This window comes from Neovison vison, chromosome 1 (genome assembly GCF_020171115.1).
Source record: "Neovison vison isolate M4711 chromosome 1, ASM_NN_V1, whole genome shotgun sequence".
NCBI classification, from domain to species: Eukaryota; Metazoa; Chordata; class Mammalia; order Carnivora; family Mustelidae; genus Neogale; species Neogale vison.
This window is the reverse complement of record NC_058091.1, coordinates 147,158,866-147,180,903: the sequence shown is the minus strand read 5'-3', so window position 1 is coordinate 147,180,903 and position 22,038 is coordinate 147,158,866. Positions and strand designations below refer to the sequence as shown.

At 41.3% G+C, this 22,038-nt stretch overlaps 2 protein-coding genes across 4 annotated transcripts in view; both read left to right on the top strand.

Moving 5' to 3' along the window:
• Positions 1-10,590: 10,590 nt before the first annotated feature.
• SLC17A3 (solute carrier family 17 member 3) lies at positions 10,591-19,850 on the top strand (the record flags this gene model as incomplete). The annotated part of the gene is given in 9 exon segments (XM_044252558.1): positions 10,591-10,812; positions 11,249-11,423; positions 11,426-11,481; positions 11,567-11,654; positions 16,503-16,589; positions 18,697-18,821; positions 18,924-19,085; positions 19,373-19,502; positions 19,593-19,850. Coding segments are annotated over 9 exon segments (1,281 nt in total), but the record flags the coding sequence as incomplete, so codon positions are not given.
• A 1,408-nt stretch (positions 19,851-21,258) lies between these two features.
• SLC17A1 (solute carrier family 17 member 1) overlaps positions 21,259-22,038 on the top strand; it is a 45,060-nt gene continuing 44,280 nt past the window's right edge. For all 3 annotated transcript variants that reach the window (XM_044260189.1, XM_044260193.1, XM_044260183.1), the window contains exon 1: positions 21,259-21,369. The gene's annotated coding sequence lies outside the window, so the exon portion shown is untranslated. The remainder of the gene's footprint in view (positions 21,370-22,038) is intronic.

Genomic DNA, 22,038 nt, shown 5'->3' with positions numbered 1-22,038 from the left:
GGGCAGGCTGACGGCAGTTGAGCGGAGTTAATCCAGGAGAGCCTGCAAGGCAGGCATGTGGGAGCTACATCTTTGTGGTGGTACTTGTGACCTCACAGATGGTATAAATGAGATGCTGTTAGCAGGACACCCAGTCTTTAACCCTAATGGTGGGCAGGAAGCTGACCTTCACTGGGATTCCCTGTGAACACTGTTTTGGAGCAGAAACATCTCAGGGTGCCATATATAGTCCCTGACCCAAGGAACCAGCAGTTTTCTGGCCAGTAGTGGAAAATCAAGGTTGCTATTGAAAAAAATTACATATGGGGACACCTGAATGGCTCAGTCAGTCAGGCATCTGCCTTTGGTTCAGGTCATGATCCTAGGGTCCTAGGATTGAGCCCCACATTGGGCTCCCTTCTCAGCAGAGTCCCCCTGTGTGTATGAGTGTGTATGAGTTCTCTCTCTCTCTCTCTCAATAAATAAAATCTTTAAAATGTTTTCATATATACATATATATGAATATATACATGTACATATATACACACAAAACATATATGCCCCACAAAACATATATGACATATTGATATACAATATATGTGTGACAACATTAAATTGTTTCTTTTGCACAGCCCTAGGACTTGAAGGCTAGCCAGGGTGCAACTGTGTTACTGCTGCAACCCCACTGCTGGGGCATCCTGCCACAAGACCTTTTTGAGGTCACCGAGCTTTACTGGAGTAATGCTTGCTTACATGCTTTCTTGGCAGCCAAATGCTCTCAGAACTTTCCCTTACATGGATTCCCATTCACTGCCTGTGCCCAACCACCTGCTTAGCTGTGTGAGTAAATGCTGACAAAATCTCCTGGGAGAATGACCATAGATATGGTCCTATCTGCTAGCATTGAGCATTCAGATTTCCAGGACAAGGCACGTCCTAGTTTTCTAGTATAGAGACAGTAGAAGGCTACAAGTACTTCAGATTACTTTACCCAAGTTATTCTTTAAGTTTCTGCATTATGAAAGCTGATATTCTGAGCACACTATGGGTAAATACTGAGATTCTATTTCATGGGTATAAGTCTTGAAAGTAATTTGAAAATGGACAAATGTCCTCCATGGACTAGAGAGGGTTCACTGGGGCTGCCATCTGGATGAACAGACCCAAAACTGGAAAGTTCAAGAACCCACTCCCACCATGATAGAAAGGTCCCAGAGGCACACCTCCAAGAACAGGCAAAGTTGTGGTAAACCAGGAATAGACATCCCATAATATTTTCATCCCACGGAATTTAGCATCAAACCCCAGGACAGGAAATCACTCTCCATCTTAAGAGGTCAGCTGCTAGGTGGTCCAGGCATAAAAGCAGAGAATAAAGTAACCTCAATCTCTAGATCACACTGGAATTGCTCTGTGTTTTTGCTTGTTGATGAAATAATCATGTTCAAAGTTTGGCTGTGTAGAACATCACTGACACACTTCAGTTCATGAGACATAAGCACACAATTCTTACGGTGTCCCAGAAAACTGTGCTGAGTACAGTTGAAAGAAGCCACCTAAAGGAGATAGCAGGACACGGAAATCCAAGTAGTCTGAGAACCCTGTCCAGGCAGGCAATAACCTGATTGCTCACAAACCAAAAAGACGGACAGTATGTTACACAGATCCGATCACAACAGCCCTGGAAATGCCAACGAGCTACTGGTGCATATAAGGGTCCTTGTTTCCTAGAACCGGTCCAGGAGCCATGGGTCAGTGGAATTGAATAACACTTGGAATTTAATTATGGGGCTTGTGTAGGATGGAATCCCTCCTTATACTTTTCAGTGAGAACCACCACCTCTGTGGAAAGTTGGAGGGCCTAATGAATGTCCCAATATACTCATTTTTGTAAAGGAGTTTGGACCAAGTATCTTATGCTAGAAAAAACAACAACAACAAAAAAAAAAAAAACAGGAATGAGCACGGATCACAGGCACCAGATTTCATATCTATTCCTTCCATATGGAAATTGGCCCTTTGCTTCCTGCAGGGGGCCACTTCCCTATAAATTGCCTCTTTGGAATTCCTGAAATAGGAGTGTCAAATGATAGAAAACCCTCTAGGAAAATGCCTAAATGCTGGTGGCCAAGTAAAAAAAGGTAGGTTCATCAATAAATGATTGCACCAAGTAGAGAGGCGCAAGGGGGAGATGTGTTTCCTTACCTTACCCTGGTGGTATGTTGATGAATATTTCACAACTGGCTTTCCACAGGAGGAAAATGCATGCACAAACACAGATGGGCATATTATAAATCTTACTGATAGAATCTGGGGCACACAGTTTGTGAATAATAATAAAATATACAATACTGTTATTATAGGTTCTATATAGTTAATTGATTCTCTTAGAATACTGTGCTTTTTTCAGGTTTATTGAGGTATAATTAACAAACAGACATTTTATGTATTTAAGGTGTAAAACTTTCATGTGCTTTTGCTGAACACTGTACCTGTAGGCAACCTAAGGTTGAAACACAGACACAATCTGACAAATGAAATTGAATCTCAGTCTGCCAATTCTTCTCAATATATTTGTTGTCAGTAAATATCAAAGATGATCTACTGTTGAATGTTTTCTCTCTCATACAAATTATATTCATCAAACTGGAACCATCCTCAGCTTTAGCATTCTGAATTACAATAATCCAAATTTTTTAGTTATTTTTTAGTTTTTTAATTTAAATTTGATTAGCCAACATATAGTACATGTAGTTTTGGTAATTCATCAGTTGCATATAATACCCACTGCTCATCACATCCCATGCCCTCCTTAATGTCCATCACCCAGTTACGCCATCCCCCCAACCCACCTCCCCTCCAACAACCCTCAGTTTGTTTCTTATGGTTCTTAAAAACCATAGTCTCTCATGGTTTTTCTCCCTCTCTGATGACCTTCCACTTTGTTTTCTCTTCATTCCCCTATGATCTTCTGTGCTCTTTCTTATATTCCACATATGAGTGAAGCCATATGATAACTGTCTTTCTCTGATTGACTTATTTCATTCAGCATAACACCCTCCAGTTCCATCTACGTCAATGTAAATGGTAAGATTTCTTCCTTTCTGATGGCTAATATTCCACTGTATGTATGTGTGTGTGTGTGTGTGTGTGTGTGTATATATATATATATATGCCACATTTTCTTTATCCACTCAACTACTGAAGGGCATCTTAGCTCCTTCCATAGTTTGGCTGTTATGGACATTGCTGCTATAAACATTGGGGTATAGGTACCCTTTCGACCATTTCATTTGTATCTTTAGGGTAAATACCCAATAGTGCAAATGCTGGGTTGTAGGGTAGCTCTATTTTTAACGTCTTGCTGGACCTCCACACTGTTTTCCAGAGTGGCTGCCCCAGCTTGCATTCCCACCAACAGTGCAGGAGGGTTCCCCTTTCTCCACTGTTTAGCTTTTTGTGTGTTTGAAGGGATTGCTTCTACATTACTATCTGCAAAATGCATGAATTGCCCAATTTAAGTTCATGTTAATCAAACTCATAATACCACTCCAGGGTAACATAAAATTTGTTACTAATATCTTTATATCATTTTTTAAATAACAGGTTTTAAGTTAAAATGCTTACCCTATTTTCCAGTTACATCTATAACTTCGGTGTAATTTTCTATTTCTTGCAGAATTCACTCTGAATTTTTACAATTCTTTCCCCAGCCATAGTGCCACAAAATCAGGCCACAAGTACATTTTTGATTAATAATTAGTTAAGCAAAAACATCACTCATGGGAAACCTCAGTGGCTCAGTCGGTTAGATACCTGCCTTCGGCTCAGGTCATGATCCCGGGGTCCTAGGATTGAGTCTTGCATCAGGCTTCTTGCTCAGCGAGGAGTCTGCTTCTCCCTCTGGCTGCCACTCCTGCTGCTTCTGCACGCTCTCTCTCTCTCTCTCTGACAAATAAATAAAATATTTTAAAAAATTACTCACTAGACTCATCAATAATGAGTCTAGCTCTAATATAATATTATTCAATAAATTTCTTAAGTACAGGAAATCAACAAATCAAGTCCAAATGTGTAGCATTTGTGGGTTTTTTTTTTTTTTTGGTGTGAAATCTCCAATTATGGCCAACTTTGACCTATTAACATGACATCACTGAATTCAGACTTAGGAAGAAATAGGCAGCAGCATGCCTTTACATCATTCTCCTACCATATAGATGCAGGAAACACGAATGATCCCAAGAGTGTACCTGATAGTAAAATGCAGTGAAATAATTACAAAGTCATGAGCTATAAACATTTCTTCCCTTTTAAAAGTATAATTTATTTAATTCTGAATTTATATAATTTAATTGTCAGTAATGGCTGTTTTCAACAACCAGCTTACAAAATTCCTAAAAATGTAACTGTCTGCTTTTGCCGGCCTATGCGAGCGGACTCCAGTATCCCACTCCTTATGCTGTATCACCTCTTGGGTTCTCGTGGTTTCCTGTCTCAATTCAAGCTCTGCCATGCCTTTGTCTATTTATATAATTTTTCCCTATATAAATTAACATTTCTGAGGATGCCTGTTTGGTTGTCTCACTTTTTTTTTTTTTTAGGACATCCACATCAGGTGCTTCTACAAAAAAGCTGACCACCCTCCATCCAGAAATTATTGAATTCTTGGTGAGACAACTGTGAGATGTCACACGGCCCTCATCAAAGAGTTTAAGGAAGGGAAAACTAAGAACATGATCCAACATTAAAAGCTTAGAGGACTCAGAGTCTTAAGCCTCCATTCATGGTGGCTACAATGGGGTATATTCAAACATGGTGGTATTTTTTATCTCAGACCCAACTGCTAAAGAATGACATTTTCATCATCCAGTTTTATCTCCATTTTCCCCTGCTGGGTAGTATATATGGTTTCAGTTTTTCTTGCTATGGGCCAGTTAAAACCAACTTCATAATCCCAACTACTTGTTAATTAAATAAGAGGATATTTATAACCTTAAACCAAACAGATCCTGTTTATGACAGAACTTTGTTCATTTGAGGCAGTCATGATCCAAATTGTAGGGACCCCAAACAATACTAGTGTCAAGATCTCCATGTTAGTTATTTCAGAACTTTGTAGACACTTCATCATCTGTGGCCAGAAATAATATGGGATTAAAATGATATTATCGTATCATATCACACCATATTTATGGTCCCCAAGTATTGGCGACATACATACAGCAACAATCTCAGTGTGTCAACTGGAGAAGAAGTAGGGGAATCATCAGGGACACTAGAAGCCAGGTTCTCAGTGTGGTAGAGCATTCCAGAAGAGTACAGCTCTGAGATGACCCACATGTGTGGTGGTTCAACAATGATGACAATAAAGCATGTGCCAACCACTTGCTGGGTGCCAGACATGAGCAGTCTACGGAACTCTTCTCATCCTTGATGCCAGTGCAGCGGCGGTTGTGGGGCTGGTTATTATTAATAATAATAGTCAAGAATCTCAATATATACAAATTTGCTCCTGGTGGCATTTGGCACATTACGTAAATCATGAGCCTGGATTTGAACTTGGCAATGCCTAGTTCCAAAGCCAGCACTCTTAAACTGGCACCCAGCAAGCACTCTAGATCCTTGTAATGGACAGTTCGACACCTCAAGTGCGGTGAATCTGTTGTCGTGAGCCAAGAGGGAATAGTGACCCTCCCTATATCCGACCCTGATGGAATGGCCTGGCTTTGGTTTGCTTGTTGCCCACTGCTTAAATGTTTCAAAAGAGTCTCTTTCTCTTGGCTGACACCTGCATATTACCCTGACAGGTGAAAAATATCAGGGGGAAAGAACACAATGGCAGGGTGGAGTGCCACAGAGGGGAAGAGGAAGTGCTCCCAAGATAGGCAAGTGGATGAGAAGCCCATTCGCAAGAAAGGTAAATGCAGCTGTGACCGCTTGGTTTTAGGATTCTGTGGTGGGTTCTTTATGGGCAGTGTCATAATACAAATTATACCACCTTGTAAGTCATTTAATTCTTGTTTAAAATCAGACAATATTAATGCATAATTTTCAAATATATGAAGGAAATAAATACCACTGTACTAAAAAAACAAGCCTTTTGGGCAACCCCCTCAGGTCCCCTCCCTCCTCGGGAGCTTTGTACTCTCACTTTGCTATTGCTCAATAAACCTTGCTTTTGTTGCCCTCCAAAAATATAAAATAAATAAATAAATACAATAAAAAACAAGTCTTTTATTTTTGATAATTATCTTCTAATCTTGGTCCATATGCATTTACCTTTTTTTGACAATTGCTACCAAATTTGTATACACCTAGCATTATATATTCTGCTTGTCATTGCATAACAATATTGTAAATATAATTGCATTGCTTAATTAGGTAAAGTCAGAACATTTTAGTTTGAGCATACACACCTTTCCATATTGCTTTATAATACTCAATCATTCTTCTTAAAGGATGCATATTATTATTTGAATATATCCAATAGATAAAGCATTATTTACCTAAAAAATCTTGTGGTTGGATATTTAAGTTACAGAGTTTTGTTTTACTACTTAGCTATTTTACATATATGTTTTATACATATATAAAATGTCTGTATTATATATATATATATATATGCATCCTTTAACATAACCCATGTCTACAATTAGAATTATTATTTCCTCAGTGTTTATTCCTAAGAAATTTAAAATTTTGAGGCAATGGGCATAAATATTTCATTTCCGTTGGCCACTATAGAGACCTTAGTTTTTCATCTGAATAAAAGTGAAGCCACATAGAAGATTTTGAATGGAAGAGGGGGTGATCTAATTTATGGTATGACTAGAACACTTCAATTGCTGTATTGAAGATTAATTGGAGGCAGGAAATCAAGTTAAAGGCTATTGCAGAAATCTAAGCAAGAGATCTTGGTAGCTAGAACCCACTGGAAGCAGCTCCAAACCAAAAGATAACAATGGCCCTGGTGAGAAGGGGTTTGAGTCCATACACATTTTCAGTGTAAAGACAACAGTATGTTCCAGATAAATAGGATCTAACATGTGAAACAAAGAAATCAAGGATAATTGCAAAGTATCTGCAAGGTTGGGATTTCTGTCCACTGAGCTGAGAAACAGCCTGGGTGAAATGAGCTGGGGAGGGGAACTCAGACTTCATGAAAATTTCATTGCAGCCTAATGCAAATGTCTTTCAATGCTTGCCATCCCGTCTAAAAAAAAAAAAAAGCTTCTTGTATAGTCTATTAATATATATAATTCACCTTTATTATTTTTTGCCTACTGTATTCATTTTCTATTCCTGTATACATATTACCACAAACTTACTGGTCTAAAGTGATGCACATTTATTATGTTATATAATCTGTGGGTCAGAGTTTAAGACATGCCGTGGTTTAGTTGGTTGTTCTCTGCATCTCACAAGGCTGCAATCAAGGAGTTGGCCAGGGTGCCTTCTCAACTGGAGGCTAGACTGGGGAAGGTCCCACTTCCACGCTCATTCAGGTTGTTAGGAGAATTCATCTCCTTACAGCTATATAGCTGAAGGCCCTGGTTTGGGCCAGGTTTTGGCTAGAGGTTGCTCTCTTGTCCTAGGGGCAGCCCATAGTTCCTTAACATATGGGCTTCACCAACTTTCTGTTTACTTTATCAAGCCCATGAGGAAAGGATCTAGCTTCAGTTTGCTAAGATGGAGTCTTATATAATGTAATCACGAGAGGGCATCCCCTCACTTACGCTGGCTGGAAGCAACTCATAGGTATTGCCGCCGTTCAGGTGGAGGGGATTACACAAATCCGTGAACACCATGAGGTGAGCAATACTGGAGTCACCTTAGGATCTGTCTGTCACATTAAGTAAAAAAACAAGTCTTCTCGACTGTGATTATAGTACTGAATTCTTTGACATAAGATTCCAGTTTCAAAAGTCCATGACTTCCAGTAGTTAAGTACCATAACTCCAAGATATGTATTAATTTGCACACACTCTCTCTCTCATACACAGACACACAAACTCATACATTCTCAGGTAATCCTTAAAAGGGCAATCCTTAAAAATATTTCACAGTCAGCATGACACTGGCGCCAACCTATTAGGTGGACATGGCCAGAACTATTCATTGAGAATGGACACAGGACAGAAACCATCCTTAAGGACACATATAATAGCAAGGAATACTTACTACCCAGCAAGCATCTATTTAGTCTTTCAGTAATCTAATACGGCAGATGTTTAATGCCCTCATTCATGAGCCATTAGCCTCTTGGTTCACTGGTACTACTTTTCAGTAGTCTTTGTCTTTAGGACTCCTGGGCAACTTGGAGAAATCAGAGACCCCCAAGAACTCATGAATTAGTAGTTGATTTGATTGACATAGAGGTCACTACTTGGCCCTGAATCAGGAAGGAAAACCCTTATAAAAGTATTATATTTGAGCTTCTCACTTATCAAAATTCTGCCCCCACCTTCACTACAAAGGCTTCTGCTACATTTAAAGAGAAAACAGCATGGCTTTTTGAGGAAGGCTCTTTTGTTATCTCAAGGTGACTCCTTCCTTGAAGTTATGAGGACTTTTTGAAGACACAGGGTGTCGACCTTCTATTCTACACCATATAGCCATATGATGCACCCACAGATGGGTGCACTTGGTTTATAGCAAATGTATTCTCACGGTGTCATCTAGGACAAAAGAAAAGCCGTGATATACTTGTGGTACAATGTTTAAGAGCATAGACACCTGACCTACACCATTAGCTGGTCTCTCTATACCTATGTGAAGCATAGGTACATCTGTAAAATGGGGATAGTAGCAGTAGCTTCCTCAAAGGATTGTGTAAGGATTAAGTGAATTGCTCCTCAGTCATTATGTTACATGAGCTATCTGGACCGTCTGACACACTTGCTGACTTCCTTCTTCCAGAAACCCTTTTCCCCTTGGCTTCCAGGACACCACACTCTCCTGGTTTTCTTCCTAACCCTCTGATCATTCCCTTTCACTGGTTGTACCCACGTATTTGGCCTCTGTAAGTATTAGACGGGCCCAGAGTCAGTCATTGGTTCTCCTCCTTCTGTGTTTTCTTTTCCCGAATACCATGGCTTCAAGTATAATATGTAGGTTATGAGTGTCCAGTCTTATACCTCAGCCCCTATATCTCTTCTAAACTCTAAAGTTGTGTATCCAACAACATTCTCGACACCTTCCCTTAGGTCTCTAAAAGGGATCTCTGTGGGTCTAACAATAAGCTCTTGATCATCCCCACTCCCCACAAACCTGCTCTTGCCACAGAACTTCCTTCCTCAGTGAACCAGGCTTCTAGTTCTTAGAACAAGAACCTCTCCAGTGCCCTTCCCCCACCGGTCTATAAAACTGAAACCTTGATCTAGTGTGACTCGTGCTGGGGATTGATCTGGGATCTGATTACCTTTTTGCTCTTCTACTGCTATGACCCCCGTCCAACGTTCTTCACTTGCCTTCTGCATTATTGCAATAGCTTCTTCCCAGCAGTAGCCATCTTTCCTAGAAATGCAAAACCAGATTTGAATGCTGTGCTCATTTCTTTTTCTACCTTTTTTTTTTTTTTTGCTATATTTTTTCCATAGTTTGTGGTTGTGAATTTCCCTGAGAAAACATTTTTAGGGGTTTAATTTCAAACTTCATTTTATTTTTTTAGAGAGAGTGAGAGCACAGGAATGGGGTGGGAGAGGCAGAGGAAAAAGAGAATCTTTTTTACTTATTTACTTATTTGAGAGAAAGGGGGGGGGAGTGAGCAGAGGGAGAGGGAGAGAGAGAATCTCAAGCAGGTTCCCCATTGAGTGTGGAGCCTGACCTCACAACCCCAAGATCATGACCTGAGCCAAAATCAAGAGTGGGACACTTAACTGACTGAGCCACGCAGGCACCTCTTAATTTTAAACTTTAACTGAAAGCTTGTCCTCAACGCCTGAAGACATAAGGAATAATAAGAATCATCATCTACACCAAGGAACAACTCCTTCAGAGTTTAAAAAATTGTGTTTTATATATACCTAATTTATAATGTAGTACACAAAATATATATAACATAGTTTATTTAAATTACAGAATGTAAATATGTACATATACATATTTTTATTTATATGCATATAAAATGTACACTTTACTATATATGTATTTACTTCTGAGGATTTTAATCAACAATAGAATATAATAACCCAGGAATGGGAGAGACAGAATTATGGGAAGGACAGATGCCTCAGAGCAAGTCAGTGTCTGCACAGCTGTAGCATAAACACACCTTTGGGGGAAATGCCTTTGGCTCAGGTCATGGTCCCAGAGTCCTGGGAATGAGTCCCACATCAGGCTCCCTGCTCAGTGAAGAATCTTCTTCTCTGCCCCACCCCTGGCTCATGCTCAATTTCTCTCTCTCAAATTAAAAAAAAAATTTTTTTAAATAAAAATAAATAAAAACACCTTTGGTTCAACTCAGTGATTTCCTCCTTTTGTATCTTCCTTTCCTAAAGCCAGCAGAGTGCCATTTAAACCATCAAGGCATGGCCTGTGGTATTTTTCTGTATTACAACTTGTGAGAAACAAATGATGGCTTAATGAGAAAAGCCCTAACGTCACATTATAATCGTTCTACGTCTAAGCTTGTGCTCCACTCGCTATGGGATAGCCTTTACCATGCACATGTGCAACTTCATAACGGCGGCACAGTGTACTGTCCTAAACATCACCATAGTAGCCATGGTCAACAGCACGGACCATCGGTTCCAGTTTAATGATTCTACCGAGGGGCTGCCTGGTGACTCATTTGGTGACCGGAATAACGCCCCAGACAGTCTCCCTGCAGGGGTAAGCAAAGCAAGATTGAAGCTGTGCGCTTGTTCTTGCTGCTCATCTGCTTGTATGCTTATTTGGGGGCTTCTATGTTAAAAAGTTGTATTGGGCATTAGAGAGGAGTAGGGAATTTGGGTAAATTGGAAGGGGAGGTGAACCATGAGAGACTATGGACTCTGAAAAACAGTCTGAGGGGTTTGAAGTGGCGGGGGGGTGGGAGGTTGGGGTACCAGGTGGTGGGTATTATAGAGGGCACGGCTTGCATGGAGCACTGGGTGTGGTGAAAAAATAATGAATAATGTTTTTCTGAAAATAAATAAATTGGAAAAAAAAAAGTTGTATTGGGGGAAATATTGATGTGAAAGCAAGTGAAAGATCTAACAAGGTTTTTCTAGTTATGATAGCACCTTCCTGCAAATAGCTCACCGGAGCGTTCTCTTATCTCTTTAAGGTCCCTGTGTACAACTGGAGCCCTCAAATTCAGGGCATCATCTTTAGTTCTCTCAGCTATGGCCTGATACTGATGCTGTTTCTCAGTGGATACCTTGCTGGAAGAGTAGGAACAAAGAGAGTGGTTGGTGTTTCTTTGTTTGCAACCTCACTTTTCACTGTGTTCGCCCCTCTGGCGCCGAGCTGGGATTAGTTTCCTTCATTGCAACTCGAATTGGACAGAGCATAGGCCAGGTATCCAGATACTTTGCAACTATGAGCTGGATGGGAGTTTCCACATGGCACCACACATCAAGAGCTCTAACTATGTTAATTTCAGGGATCGGTATTAGGGGGTCAGCACACGCTGTGGGAGAAATGGGGTCCTCCACATGAACGAAGTCGACTCTGCTCCATCAGTTTATCAGGTAAAAACACAGAACTGAAATGAGTACATTACCATGAAACATCTGCACCCTGGGTTACTTGACAATTTTTCTATTGAATGTTTCTTTGTCTTCCCCTCAGTGTTGACCAGGTATTTATAAATTAGGGAGATGGATCCTTTGTGACAGCACTTTCAGTTGTTTTTTCCCCAAATTGTCATTTGTAACATGACTTTGCTGATAATGATTTTTCCTATTCTGAAAGAAACATATTTTTGTGTAAATTGATCATTCTTTCCTTCTATGGCTTCTAGATAAAAGCATCCACCTGTGTTTTTTCTTGAACTTGCATGATTTCATTTTTTATAGCTAAATTTCTGATATACTGGAGTCTATTTTAGAATTCTATGTATAAAGTATGCATCCAACTTAATCTTCTTTGGAATTTCTCTTAGCTTACTGAGAACTGCTTTCTGATTGTGATTTGCTTAGGCAATGTATCTGAAAGGAATATTCTGAAGAAAGAAGTCTACATAATATTGGGGAAGAATGAAAAATGGAAAGAATAGAGCTAACAAACATAAAATTGGTGAAGAAAAAAGAATAGAGCTAACAAACATAAAATTGGTGAAGTAGGTGCTGGGTAAGAAAAGAAGGGTAACTCTACAGCTAACTAATGGATACCAAGAGAGCCAGGGACTCTTCATCCCAGAAAACAAGCCCCCCCAAACACACACAGCCTGACTGACTTCATACCCCCATAGAGCCCTTTATAACCTTGGAGGATTATTTTCAATCACCAGAGCTTGTATTCAGTATTCACTGATAGGGGAATAGTCCACCAATTTGGGCAAAGGAAATTCACATCAGTTATCACAAATGACTAATGGAGCTTCTAAGTTTAACCCCCGCCTCCAATCCTCAAACACATGAAAGAAACCAAGAGCACAAAAGAGAAAGACCAAACTCAAAAACTGTAAGAATGAATCCAAATGAAGGATAAATTAAAAGAAAATTTTACATGATTAACAAATAACATGGGAGAGATCCCAGGAAATATGTATAATAACATTTATTTAAAAAGAAAAAAAAAAAACCTGTCCAAATGGCTAGTAACAAAAAGGCATTGGAAAGAATGTGGAGAAAAGAGAATCCTTGTGCCCTATTAATGGGAATGTAAATTGGTGCAGCAACTGTGGAAAACAGTATGGGGAGTCCTGAAAAAAACTAGAAATAAAGATCCCATACAACCCAATTAGTCCCTTTCTGGGTATTTACCTGAGGAAAATGAAAAATGCTCACACAAAAGATATTTGCACTCATATCTTGCAGCAGTCTTTACAACAGCAAAAGATAAGGAAGTAATCCATGCATCCATCAATAGATGGATGGCTTGGAGAGGATGCGGTATAGACATCACGGAATATTATTTAGTCATAAAAAAAGAATGAAATCTTGCCATTTGCAGCAATATGGATGGACCCAAAGCTTTATTATGCTAAGTGATACAAGTCAGACAAAGACAATGACCATATGATTTCCCTTATATGTGGAATGTAAAAAACCAAACAAACAAATAACAGTAACAAGAGGAAAGACAGACAGACTCATAAATAAAGGGAACAAACTAGTGGTTGCCAGAAGTGGGAGGGTGGGGGAGTGGGGGGATCAGTCAAATAGGTGTGAAGGGGATTAAGAGATACAAACTTCCAGTTACAAAATAATTAACCATGGGAATGGAAAGTACAACGCAGGGCATAGAGTCAATAATATTACTATTGTATGGTGATAGAGGGTTACTACACTTACTGTGGTTATTTTGCAATGTGTGACACTGTCAAATCACTATATTGTACACCTGAAACTAACATACATCAACTATACTTCAACTAAAAATGTGAGAAAATAACTTAGAAAATAGATTGCTGTAAAATAGTTGTTGATAAAATAATATAATTGTTAGTATTTTTAACTGCAATGAATGGTCTGAATACCTAAATGAAGGGAGATGAACATCAAATTAGCAAATTGGACAAGTAAGTTGAAAGATTATCCCAGAATACAATACAAGAATCAGATAGATGGAAAGCATGCAGGAAAGGTTTAAAATTTTGGAAGGAAGACAGCCCCCTTCTCTCTCATTTCCTGTTACATAGGCACAGAGCTACTGGAATAGGATGACTGACTGTCTAGAAATCTCAGGAATCCACAAGTCTGCAAGTTCCAGAGGCTTCCTTGGTTTTGGTATTAGGGGAATACTTTAGTGTCTCCAAAAAGGTAGTCTTCACTGGCCTCTAGAAATCTTTTCTGGTTCAGAGAACACAAAGCCAAGGCCGTCCGAGGGGCCAATGGGAAGCCATTGGAGGAACCGGCAGGTGGAGTGGGCTAAGCCTGTAAGAACTCAATAGTTCTTATAGAAATGGCCATTTCTGGTGATTCTAGGGATTTCAACAGGCTGTCTTTGTCAACAGGATGACTCATCCTGTGAGGCTGAAGGAAGAAGTCCCAGAAAACACCCCAAAGTAGAAGGGCCCAGGTACTGCCAGGCTCTAGGACAGTACATATTCTATTTTCCTCTCCGGGGAACCACAGAGGCACATCTATAAACAGGAAACTTTCTAACCACTTGCAGAAAAAAGACTAATAATCAGATAAAACAGAACTGGCAGTGCATATCTGAGGTGACAGAAATACACACACACACACACACACACACACACACACTTAGTTTGAAGATGAGGCAACAACATACAGCAGTAAAAATGGGGGAAAAAACAACAACACTGCAACTGCACACAGCAACATGGCTAAGGGTTAGAAACACAAATGCTGGATGAACAAAGCATGTCTATTGTGATGGAAAATCACCCTGATGCAATTTTAGCCCCAAGTACACTATCCTGGCAAGCTATCCCAGTGGTCACGGTACAGATGGGCTCACAGGATAAATGGGGTGCTCTCTTGTCCAGTTAAACTCCTCTAAAACTCACAGTGAAACGGAAAATGGAAAAATGGGGTAATGACACACTTAAGATACACTTTGCAATGTCCTAAAGAGAACAGCCAGGATGCTATAACTTTAATAAAAGTCAGAAAAGACAAACATACCCTTGAGGTATACATATACACATACACATACACATGGGGTACAAGTTGCATAAACAGGTGATAGGTTTAAGCGTTAATTTACAATACATATAAATCAAGTGCTGGCTATGAACTATGAGTGGAGATCGAATGGACTCGGCAGAAATACGGCAGAGAACAAGGCATACTAAAATCTCTCAGGATGCAGATGGTAGGGCGCCTGGGTGGCTCAGTGGGTTAAAGCCTCTGCCTTCGGCTCAGGTCATAATCCCAGGATCCTGGATCGAGCCCTGCATCATCTGGCTCTCTGCTAAGCGGGGAACCTACTCCCCCACCCCCCCTCTGCCTCTCTGCCTACTTGTGATCTCTGTCAAATACATTTTTTTAAAAAAGTTTCTATTAAAAAAAAGAAGAAGACACAGATGGTATTTGAAGACCTCGGTTGAATGTGATCACCCAGAGAAGAAACCCAAGGAAATAGTCCCATGACCCTCCAATCTCTGGGCCCCAGACAGAGGAGAAGGAGAGGTAGCGGGGACTGGGAAGCCTCCCAGGGGCCCTTGGACAACATTCAGTCTGAGGTGACGGGTCCACGGAACCATGTGCTGCTGGTCTAGAGAAAACGATGGTGGACTTAGCAAGCCAGAGGTCCTGAAAGGCCTTGACAAGGGTGGAAGGACAGGGACTGCAAGCACAAAAGGAGCAGAAAACTGTCAAAGCACATGGAAGGAGTTCTGAAGAGGTGGAAAGTTTTGTCTGGTTTTGAGCCCTGGCTGTATGAAGGAAGGTAAATTTGCGTATGTGGATGGGTGAGAACAGAGAGCCAAGGAATAAGTGAGGGTACAGACTTGAGGGTGCCTCCTCTCTGAGCGGCCTGGGCCTGGGCCTGGGCAAGACTGGAGGAGACGTGGTCCAGGGTTCCAGAGGGATCTGGTCTTGGATGGTTGCAGGAACTTGTCCCCTATTGTAACTGGAGTAAAGGCAGAGGGTTCAAGGGGAACATGAAGATTCAGTGGACTTCATGGTAGAAAAGGTACTGAAACGTTGAAGATGTTCAATGTTCTCAAGGAGATGAGGGAAAAAAAAAAACCAATATTTTTGGCCGTTTAGTTTGGTACAACCTTTTTGTAAGATACTTTGACAGTATCCATCAAAGTGAAAAATGCACAAGTGGTCAGGCAAGGCCACTGATGATAGCCTGTTCTACCAAAATAAATTATACTTATGTTCAGAAAGAACACCTTAGTTTCAAAAAAGTTGTAAAAAGGAAGTGTGCCCTACTATGTATGAGAATACTCTGTGAGGTCAGGGGAATTAAAACAATGCTACTGGCCCCTTCACAGACAAATTGAGCTTTCTGCCTGCATGGGGCACACGTGCCTTTCCAGAGAGGTAGGTGTGTGTGTCAGTACACATTAGAGATGTCTGCAGAGAAGAAAGGCATGCAACTCTACACCACATAATGGGGACTAGTTAACATTAGAGACCAGAATGGGAATGGGTTTGGGGGCACACGAGGGGAACTTTGGTTCTTTGTGGTAATTTACTCTTACAATAAGCATACGTCACACGACTTGTGTAGGTAAAAATTAAAATAGCACAGAAGGAAGAAGCATACCTGTCATCTGTCATGTTATTAAGGAACTGTCAGAAAAATGGAGAACATGTGAGGGGATACATCTGAAGGTCACGTATTCCAGCATGCCTGCCTCATTACGGTTGGTGATGCTGGGAACACCCATCAATCTGCCGGTGTCTCTCCAATGGCGGTCCGGAGCCTGACAGCTTGCTCTCTCTTTGCAGGAATGATATTGGGAAGCTTCACCACCATCCTCCTGGGTGGCATGATCTGCCAAAACCTTGGGTGGCCTTTTGCCTTCTATATCTTTGGTAAGCTACTGTCTCCCCAGCCCCAGAGAGGTGGTTCGTGAGAGAGGAAAGACAGACGTGCAGCCACTACTGGTGTCGTGTCTCCCGGGTGAGAGGCAAGCTTCCTAAGCAGAGAAAGCACTGAACACCAGCAGGGTGCAGGGAGGGAGGCACAGCGCCCTGTGAGAGGTGAGGTCTCAGGCAGGGCGCAGGACAAGGGAACTCCGCAGAAATAGAATCGAGGAGACAAAGCTAAAAGCTTGGAGAGAGGAGAGCGTGAGGCAGAAAAGAGGGAACAGGAAACCCGGTTCTCTGTAGGGCTCCTCCCCACCAACTCGATCCGCAGTGGAACACTCATCAGGACACGTGTGTGAAGACATCATCTGAGCCCAGAGTGGGGGGAAATCACTGGGAAAGATTAAAGAATAGTATCCAGGATTTACAGAGAATCAGAGATAGTGTCTCTGACCCCAGGACAGGCTGGAAACACTTAGAGGTCGGAGGCCATTGGGCAGAACTCTCCCCATTGACTTCCTCGGTAATGCGGAACCCTTCGCTCCAGAGGAAGTGCTGTGGGGGTCCATCTGACAAATAAGGACACAAGACCTGAAAGATCGAACGGTTTCTATGTAATTTAACTGTATCCAAGACAAAAGCTCAAAAATAGTCAGCACCCAACTACGTGTTATTCATAAGGTCTGCTTCCAATCATTGATCACCAGATATGGGGGGAGAAATGGCAGGAAAACACAGTAACACAATCTGGAGTAATAATAATAATAATAATAAATCAATGAAAACCAACCCAGAATGGACACAAGTGTTAAGAATTAGCAGACAAGGGCATTAAAATAGACAGTCTAACTCTGCTATAACCTAAATCTATTTGTTTGGAAGTTAAGTGGAGACAGGGAAAAAATCTTTTTTAAAAGACACAAATCTAACTTCTGGAGATGAAAACTATACTATATGGATGGACAGATTAAGACAGATAAAGACAGATTAAGGTACCTAAAATTAGCAGTATAAATCATCCAGAAGGGACCACCCTGAGAAATAAAGTAATAGTGAATGAGAACATCAGGACAGAACAGTGTGTCATTTTCTTCATGTTTCCTGTCCTTGAGGCCCACGGACCTTCTTGAGTCTGTGAGTTCAGAGTTTTTATTGACTTAAGCAACTTATCACCCATTATTTCTTCCAAGACTCCTTCTGCTCCCCCATACCACTCCTCTTCTCTGAGCATGAAAGACCTTGCCCCGTGTATTTCTTCATCTGGCTGTCCGTCTCTCTCCTGTATGATATCCTTTATAACAAACTGGTAAGCGTAGGTAAATGTTTTCCTGACTCTTGTGAGCTTTGTTCCAATTAATTATCAAAACCGAGATGGGAGTTGTAGGAACCTCCACCTGTGTAGTCAAGTCAGAAATGTGGGTGATATGGGGACCCCCTGCTTGTGACTGGCCTCTGAAGGAGTGGGGGGGCAGTCTTACAAGAATGAGCCCTCACCCTATGGGGTCTGTACCAGATGTTAGTGTCAAAACTGAGCCAAAGCTGGTGTCTACAGAGCACTGGAGAATTTCTTAAAAGTGTTAAAAGAAATAGTTTTCTTTTGGTAATATTAAAAAGGTTGAATTACCAAGTTTTCTGCCATCCCTAGGGTCTGTGATTTCCATTCACACAAATCAAGAAATGTATTTTTTAAAAAAGAGGTTTCTAGAAAGCTGTGCTATTCATGTGAGGGTTTTTTTTTTTTTTTAAAGAAATGGACAGGGGATATTATAAGCAAGGGCTTTTCCCAGGACGTGAATGTCCTGACAGAAAAGAAAGTCACACAGAGGGGCGCCTGGGTGGCTCAGTGGGTTAAAGCCTCTGCCTTTGGCTCAGGTCATGATCCCAAAGTCCTGGGATCAAGTCCCATATCAGGCTCTCTGCTCGGCAGGGAGACTGCTTCCTCCTCCTCTCTCTCTCTCTCTCTCTCTCTCTGTCTACTTGTTGATCTCTCTCTGTCAAATAAATAAATAAAATCTTAAAAAAAAAAACTTCAAAAAAAAAAAAAAAAAAAAAAAAGAAAGTCACACAGAAAGCAGAACCAGGCCCAGTTCCCAAACTTACCCTCTGCTTGCAGGAGGCATCAGCTGTGTCTACAGCCTTCTCTGGTTTGTTCTGGTTTATGACGACCCCATCTCTCACCCATGGATAAACATCATAGAAAGAGAATATATCGTATCGTCCTTGGCCGACCAGATACACGTAAGGACTCCAAGCATCTCCAGAGAGCTGTGTCAGCCTCTGGATTTCTCGGGGAGCCGGAGGTGCAGATCTCACTGTTCTAATCCGTACATTTGTGTTCAGGTCAGCCCTTGTAAGCAGCCTCTTCCCATCAAGGTCATGCTCAGATCGCTACCACTTTGGTCCATATGTGTCTGCGGCTTCGGCCATCAGTGGCTAATAATTACACTGATGGTTTACACACCAACTTACATCAACTCTGTGTTCAACGTTAACGTGAGAGATGTGAGTGCCTTTTCTTCCATGCCTTTCTCCAGTGTGCATGACCCACCAATCATTTTGTCTTCACAACTCACTCCTTCCAGAAGTTTTTCCTTTACCCCTACCACAAAATCATCTAAGATTTAACACTAATGCTGGTAGCTCTTCTAAGGACATGATAGAAGAGGCTACTGACTTTCTTCAGACCATGAGATCTCAGGATTGTCAGTACAATGATCAGTGGTTTATCAACAAAAGGTGTGGGCTCACTGTCCCTGTTATGATGGTTTACTCATTTTTTTCCCCTTCAGAATGGGTTCCTGTCTGCCCTTCCCTTTCTTGTCGCCTGGGTCACTGGTATACTAGGAGGCCAGCTGGCAGATTTCCTCCTGACCAAGAATTTTAGGCTCGTTACTGTGAGGAAAGCTGCCACATTTCTAGGTAAGAACAGGGTTTGAAGGGTAGATGATTCGCAAAGCATCCAACAGCCAAAGATGTATCTCATTGTTTAATTTGTTCCACATTCCCTAGGAAATTTCCCATCTTCAGCGCTCCTTGTGGTTCTGCCCTACATCACCCCCAGCTACATCACGACAATGACCTTCTTGATCCTCTCATGTGGACTGAGCTCCTTCTGTCACTCAGGGATCTATATCAATGTCTTAGATATTGCTCCAAGGAGGAGGGTAATCTCCACTCTTATATTCATGTATTCTGAAAAAGATGTAGCCCAAAGCTTTCTGGGAGCCCCAAACTTTGAGAAATAATAAATCATAGGCAAGGACCGCAGTTGATCCTCTGGCCATTTTTTGAGGTACGTGGGGGGCGGGGTATTTTTTGATTTGTCTCAGTGCCTCTCATTGAACATATGCAGTGCAAGTCCTTTTTGATGTACGTAGAAGAGCAGGGCTGAAGGACACTGTGGAGCACCTCTGGATCTAGCCTGGAACATTCCTGTCACCCACAGACATTCCAGTTTTCTTACGGGAGCCACAAGGGGATTCATATTCATAGCAGCAATCCTGACACCAACTGTCAATGGATTTCTCCTCGATCAGGTAGAGTTTTCCTGTCACAGATTCTTCAGATGCTCTGCCATTTAGATCTAGAGGTAGTGGCATAAAGATGCTATTCTCATTTTAGAAAACACAATAAATTGCAGGTCCCCTTTGTCATGAAGATCAACCTGGCAAAGAAAAATGTAGAACAATTTCCTTCAGTCTTTAAAACCAGAAACCACACAGCCATAGAGGTGTCCAGAGATGATGATTGCGTGCATAGAGGCAACTTACCATGTCTTCTGCAACATTCTGGAATTTTCACTTGCACAACCATCCCCAAGCAGAGGGATGATTTAAAACAGATGTGGTGGAATGTGGGACACATGCAGGCATCATTATAGGAATATCATATGCAGGAATCTCATTTAATTATTGATTAATTAATGAGGATGGTATGTTATTACCCCCACTTCCTGATGATTAAGCTGAAAATCTGACAGAATAAGTCTTTCCACTAAGATGATATAGAATCAGAGTTCTTCCTTTTTAGCCTTGTCTAGCCCCAAGCCTGCAATGTTGCCACCATGACATTGCAAAGCAAGAAAAAAACACTCAGCGTGTTTGATGTCATGATTTGCACAAAAGAGAAAATGTATGGCACTTCAGTAAACTGTGACAAATGCAGTTCAGTAAGCTAATTGTAAAGGTCCCTAAATCCCATTTATTAAGACTATTCCAAATCCACTTTGAACATATTATTTCTATCCAACTACCAAGCTGCTTGCAGGGAATGAATTTCTGCATGGAAACCCACTAGCAAACTATTAATACAGCCTCACAGAGAAAAGGATGAAAGGGGGTAATATTTACTTGAGCTTTTGTGTCCTCAGGACCCTGAATTTGGGTGGAGAAATGTCTTCTTGTTGTTATTTGCCATTAACCTATCAGGACTGATCACCTACCTTATATTTGGAGAAGCAGTTATCCAAGACTGGGCTAAAGAGAGGAAACTCACTCGTTTATGAAGGTAAAGGATAGTGATTTTGTCTGTGGATTTAACCACAGAAGCACTATTTAAATCTTTAATTTGATGTCAGTTTTCTTCCTTAGTTATCCTACCTTGCTATGATGGAAAGTTACTGGACACCTTCCTGCACAAATGAGAAGACTTTGGTGTTAAAAATACCAACAGAAAGAATTTCTTTTGTCTGGTTCTTTTCAAATCTGAGATCAGCTCTTTATGTTATTGAGCTTTCTTTCTGAGAAAAATGTAAGAAGAATGAAAATTCCAATAAAGTGACAGCCAGGTACGAAGTTGTCATCCTCACTGAATTACCATTGGATTAGGAGGAACTGCTAGATCAGAGCCCACAGGCCAGACTCACAGCTTCTGGATCTCAAAACAGGAAACAATGTTTGGAAGCTCTTCATCCAGGGTGGTAACCTCAGTAGGATGATGATTTTTCCTATTTGTAAAAGCTAATGTTCATTTATATTTGTTGGACTAGACATTGGCCACATACCCCTCCCTTTGTATGATCCACTCTTCATCCCGTTTCGGCCCCAGGAGGCTGACCTGCACGGTTTCCATCCACACTGCCTTGTCCCCTGGCTCCTGCTGGATTGTCAGTGGAGGCTGAAGAGTGAGGACAGGGGGTGTCTATTTCTAAAGTCCCTCCCTGTGGGATCGGCAGGTGGCTGATTCTTCCCCTGCAGTTCACAGCCACTGGTCCATCCACACATTCTGGTGGTTTCTCTCCTCCCTGTCAGGACTTTCTTGGCCTGTGCCACATTCCCAGTCCTGTGTAAGTTGTCTCTTTTAACGCTGTCTTCAAATGCACTACTGTGAGTCTGCTGTATTTTCCTTCTGGGCTCCAACGGCCTCAGTGGTTGAATCATCTATAATGCTCCCAACAGGAGAAGGAGCAGTATTTTTGTAAAATGGGAATGTGTAGGTGTCAACTGGTCAGAGCATG